The 6,248-nt window shown below is 30.4% G+C and overlaps 1 protein-coding gene across 2 annotated transcripts in view; it reads right to left on the reverse strand.

Annotated features, from left to right (window-relative positions):
• LOC116778126 (protein cycle) overlaps positions 1-5,156 on the reverse strand; it is a 32,323-nt gene extending 27,167 nt beyond the window's left edge. Inside the window, exons 1-2 of one of the 2 annotated variants that reach the window (XM_061526056.1) lie at positions 4,858-5,156; positions 1,746-1,805 (exon numbers count right to left, since the gene is read on the reverse strand). In XM_061526056.1, the coding sequence (XP_061382040.1) occupies positions 1,746-1,768 (23 nt within the window). In that variant the 5' untranslated portion in view covers positions 1,769-1,805; positions 4,858-5,156. The remainder of the gene's footprint in view (positions 1-1,745; positions 1,806-4,857) is intronic. The other variant, XM_061526055.1, reaches the window with a different exon arrangement.
• Positions 5,157-6,248: the final 1,092 nt, after the last annotated feature.

Genomic DNA, 6,248 nt, shown 5'->3' on the forward strand with positions numbered 1-6,248 from the left:
TGCTACGAGTTAGATTAAGAAAATATTTTTTCATATTTCACAGAAACAGATGACACAACTACTTGCATAATATTATTCAAATAAAACGACCCACATATGACTTACATGTATTCGTATAAATATCACAAAGCAGGAGCCTTATAACATCATTGATATAATACCATATTAAACGTGATTTAGGACAAAAAATGTTTAGTTAAGGAGTTGACATGTGTACGTTTTGTTAAGAAACTTGCAACCGAAAATTACTTATGACTTTTGATTGACTATTAAGTAAATCAATATTTATTTATGTGTCAGCTGTACGAGATAAATATTAAAACAGACCTATCAAAGTATTAAATCAAGGAGAGAGCTGTAAAGCTTTTACCGAACGATTTATTTTTAATTTGACAAGACATCGTTTTCGCTCCTGTCTCTCATTGTTTAAACGTTTTTACATCATAAAGAATAATTAATGCAAATGCCATAATTGGATGTAAAGGAGACCTATAAGATTCTCCGATTTCCTAGCTACTTCCATGAGAAGTTATATTTAAGAGACTTTCCGAAACAAAACCACACTCGCATTTATTCAGCGTCCGGTTAATGTTAAATTTTACGGACATATTTGTTCAACTGATGCTATAACGACGTACCTCTATATACGCGACACTTAAGATGATATGGTAACATCAAAAACAAAGTATAGAGAGACATACAGAGAATTTATGGTTTATGTAAATTAAATAAATGCATTGTTACATTATGAATTAGGGATTACATAAGATTAATCCACTTCATCCAGTCTCAATGAATGTCTGTGTCGATATCTGTATCGTTTGTTTGAATCTATTCGGGTACTACCCTCAGAAACAGCCAAGCCCAATTAACAATGGTTGTCACTGACACATATTTAAGTTATACACAAAGTTATAGCTCATGAGTAAAAAAATATATTGCAATTCAATTAATCACTTGATTTATTTAGAAACCTATGAATACGGAGCAAGAGCACAGCTAGTTTTATAATGTCTTTGATCAAATTCGTATCACAGAAGACCTTGACCATGTCGCCGTTTCGAAGACTAACCAGTTCTCGCGAAATATTTAGAATGTTTCCCTATACTATTATGTCGTCACATTTATCTTAAATCCGTAACGTAACAAAGAAATCTCTCACATCTTTATAATGAAAGGATGTCAAGAGATTTTTTATAATAAATCACCTGAATCTGCTTCCAGGGACAACAGCTAGTATCGGACTAGGAATATAGTCTATATAAATATCTACAAAGGTCAAGATCAGATTAGTCGTACATTTCATAAAGTAATTGGATTATTATAGCTTGTTAGGTTCTCAGAATAACCGAGACAGCCACGGTTTCAGTCGGTAATTACTGCTTCCACACTACACATGCATATTTACCTGCTTAATATATTTTCGAAGCATTTTATTCGTTATTAGATTAAAAGAACTTTTTATATATCGTTAGTAAGTACGCCGATACTTGTGATGCACGAATCGAATTACCAAATTTGCAATTTTATAGCCATTACACAATCAGACCCATCCTGTAATCATTTTTTTAGTGAACAAAGGAACATAATCGGATTCCAGACGGAATAACATCTTAAACTGTTCCAATAATCGTTTAAATTAAAGTAGACGTAAGTACTGTTATATCGCAAACGATACGAACGATCGAACGGTTTACAAATCTGTCATTTAAACCGTACTGTAACATTAAATCTGTCAAAAATACCTGCCATGTCCGTAACGCGTCATGGCGCAAGGCTGCGGCCTCTGCGCCCGGCTTCTTTACCTGCAAACAGAGCAGCTCACTCAAATCACATAGCATCGTCTTAATATAACACACATCTCGACTATTCATTTACAAAACAAACATAAACTTAGCCTGCTCGATGTAACAATCAAACGTTTGTTATACGGAAAATTTACGAAAACAAAATGTCAATAACTATATATATATTGAAACTAAATAATGAATGAATATCGCGATGTATATAGATTCAGCGAGAACACTTCGGGTTCAGATCGTTCTGGATACAGTGTTGTGTAACGTGTAAGAGATGTCTCATGAATCATACATCGAAGTATAATTCCACGATTCATAAAAAATCATACACATGACGAAACATTGAATATATAATAACCAAATACGGACCCAACGGTCGTATGGGATGAAGGAAAGCTTGTAGACGACAACACAGAGTACATCACATACGAGCTGTTTGACGACAAGACGTGCTCAGTATCCTCTATATACCAACAAAATATTACTAACAGTGTTTATAAAAAAAATCAAAATAGTTGCTGTACAAGTTTTTTTTGTCCTATACGAGTTTCATTAAACTCATAGCTATATCGTTCGTAATCCAATCGATCACATAAATATTGTTTTGTCTGAACCCGTAATAAATTTCTTTGAGAGACATATTAGTTTTTAGGAGATCATTCGTAAACGTCGCTGTCTGTCTGTCACGACAAAGTTAACTAAGTCTGAATTGAACACACGAGATTGTGACAGAGTAGTTTTAAAAGTACTCTTCGGGCTGTTTCATATTCATATTTTTTTCATATAATCATGTAAAAAATAATCGCAAACCGTAATTCTACTTAGGTATATGTAGAGACTTATCTCCTTATAGCTTTATAACAGATAGATGTACCACAATCTACTATTTACAATTGAGGAACAGTCGAAATAGAATTTCGTTTCGAACTAATATAATAATAAATAATTTCAGTTTTTTTTTTTTCATAATACATCGTTTTTAATGTGTTTTTATAGGCGTCGGTGCCATTCGTGACGCTCGAAACCAATCGCCCGGTCAAGATAATCTGTCCGACAGATTCGTTAGTGGTATTATGCTCGTTAGCGTCGCATTCTTTTATACCGAGAGGGTTTATATTTGTTTGACACGTGAAAAATGATTTGAGGGTAGCCGCTGTTACTAAACATAGCATTAAACATAGCTATGAAACAAACAAATTGATACGTGTAGTTAATTTGTTTTATTAAATCTGCGTGAGATTTGGATTCAATTCGGAAATGTAAATACGAAAAATATGCGTGTCTTATATTCGCCATACATAGATTATTATCACGCGTTCTTCTTTGAAAATCTATGTAACGAGACATGTAAGAGTAAGAGAAAGAGTTACCTAACTTAACTAACGTAGAATATAAGAATTTGTCCGTTTATTACGTTGTAAGCTTTGAAAACAGATTCGTTGCCGGTTTCACGTAAATAACTCAATAAACATTACTAGTGATACGTAAATCATTATTTTTATTATCCTATTGATAACATACAAAAAATTTTACCCATTTGCGAGAAAGTGATAGGTTTTATTTCTAATTTCTATTCGTTATTTAAAATATTCACATTATACTAATATAATAAATATATCGGTCTAACTATAAAATACAATATCTTAGAACTAAAAGGTATCCCTCTAGAAAAAAATTCGAGGCGATAATACCTCAAAACTATCTATATAAAATTCATAAACGCTTATGCATTTCCTACTCTGAGCGTTGTATTATTTATGATTCTATATCAACATAAAATATTATTAGTTATAACGTACAAACGACAGTCGATTCAATTATTACCTACTGCATATAAATACGCGACGGACGCAAAAAATATTACGCATCGTATGTAAGGAACGTCCCAACTATTATAAGAAACGCGATATTAAACTGGCTGAGATATAACTCGACAGTTTCCTGCGACTTGAAGTGCTCCGATCGTTTTTGACAAAGTTTCGCAAACTGTAATTGGGGATACTCGATAGGCATAAGTAACTTTCAAGTGCTACAAGCCCCAAGGGGTTCATATTCATACTTGTAGATGTTATTATCAGAATACAAGCTATAAGGACACTGTTAAAGTAATTTATATATATATATATATATATATATATATAATATATAAATATATGTCTGTGCATTTAAATAGCGTCCGTATTAAAATGTGTCAATTAAATTAATATTATTTAAATAAGTTGGTCATTAGCTAACATGATGGGTCGTAACAATTTAAATTATTACAGTACGTTATATTGCTTTTAAATTAGATTGGTTTTATTTCGAAATTTGATAACTCATCAGTGATGTCACACATTAATCGTGATAATAATTAAATGATCACGGTACATTACGTGATATTAAAATAACTGGCGCAAGAACTAGCCTAAATAACGATGAAAACACAATGTTATTATTTAATTCAGTGACTTAATTGACAATTTTAAATAAATCGTCAGGTTTAATATTATCGGACGAGTTAGACATCTTTCAATGTACCTTAGAGCGACAAGAGTGACCTTCGCAGACTAAGGTTGAAACAATAAATGTGAGTGATTCAGTTCAGTTTGCTAGTGTGCATAAATTTACAAAATAATATATATATATATATATATATATTTTACAGAAGTGCTAGATGGAGCTACATTAAAATTTTATGTTTTATTAGTCCATTGTTACTTACTTTAAAACAGATAAATCTATTTTAAAGTAGGTGTATATTGTGTTTAAATATCAAAACCCTTTAAAAAATGTATGAAATACATTTTATTTTTGTTAACATTAAAATAATGTGAAATAAAAAATAAACCATAAACAAAAATTGGAATGTGTAAGTTTTGTTTATTGGATTCATAAGTACGTATATATATACCATTTATCCACTTCTCACTAACAACACACATATTGCCCTATTATCCTTTTATCACTGTATAAGTTTTCAGAGTAAATTAGCATGAAGTAACTTTTTATGTGTTAGTGAAAACTTTTAAAGTTTGTTGTAGTCATGTGCAATGTAAACAAATGTTTTATTACTTACTGGCCACTTTTGGAAGTGCTGGGCTGTTGACGTATAACATCCATTCCTCGTGAAAAAGCATGGAAACTTCAAGAAGTTTTAGTTTTATAACTCTTCACCTAGTGAGAACTATGGACACTGTGACTTAATTATGCAATACTAGTTGACTTTAACACTTATTATAATTTCAGTAATAAATTTACTTATAACCAACACTAATAAGGCAGAATTTTTTACAGCCGTTTTGGTATTTTTTTAAAGGAATAAAAAATACTTCGCACTTTAGAAGTTTCTTCGAAATTAGAAGTCACAATTTACAAATGAAATGTCATACGGTTGTCAAAGTGTCATAATAGTTAAATTCGTTCAGAAACATTGATTAAAAAAATTAAATTTAGTGAGTTACTAAATGAGGAACTTTATATCAAAACTAACTTATTTAATCTTCTTTTAATAACATGCAACACTTTTAAACATTTTCTTGGGTGTATACTTCTATTTCAATAACATACATTTAGTTCAAGAAATATCGAAATTTTATTGTATTTAGGCACCTTTTTTGTTAATAAAATGAAAAGAGAATCAAAAATTAGCATATTTAAAAGTATTTAATTTTATTATTTATCAGTACTCAAATGTTAAAATAAAACCGAAAACTATGATACAATGTTTCATATAAAAAAAAAACACTGTTTAGAATTTAAAAGTTAATACTAATCTAATATTGAGGTAGTGTGAATGTTAATCAGTTTGTATGCGGTTACTATTTTATACTTCCAGTTAATTTATTTTTCATATCTCAAAATTTTTAGAAACTATGTCTTACGAATAATTTCCAGTGAAAAGCTGCAAAAAAGTTACTTCTTTCTTTTGCGAATTTTAATACGAAACATCTTTTTGTTAGACTACATTTATTTTCATACCAAGGGTTTCAATATTGAACACGTATACATACGTAAAGAATAGAACTGCAATGGGAACTTACAACATCTCTGTATATAAGACAAAGAAATTCAATCAAATCAAGGTTTTAGATCTTCTATGAACACAAATAAATGCCATAATATGATAAGGCCACGTCAAAAACTCATATCAAAATCACGAGGAAAGGAAGGAGAAATTAAAAAGATGTATAAATTTTTATGACAAAAAACATGCCATTTCTGATGATGTATTTGATTTACTTCAAGTCCTACTCGCTGGGCATCTCACCCAGCTGAAGCTTTCATCTCACTTCTTTGTCCTTGTAGTCCTTCTTTGTCCTTTGTCGATTTCATGATTTACCGAAAATAGGCGGCATTTTTTAAATCTTATTTATTTATTTAAATTTTGTAAAGAAAAAAATGAATTAAAATACTTACCTATTTTCAAAATTAGCAAAGTATAATTGACCTCATGTTTTAATTAAGTCA

This window comes from Danaus plexippus, chromosome Z (assembly GCF_018135715.1).
Source record: "Danaus plexippus chromosome Z, MEX_DaPlex, whole genome shotgun sequence".
Lineage (NCBI taxonomy): Eukaryota > Metazoa > Arthropoda > Insecta > Lepidoptera > Nymphalidae > Danaus > Danaus plexippus.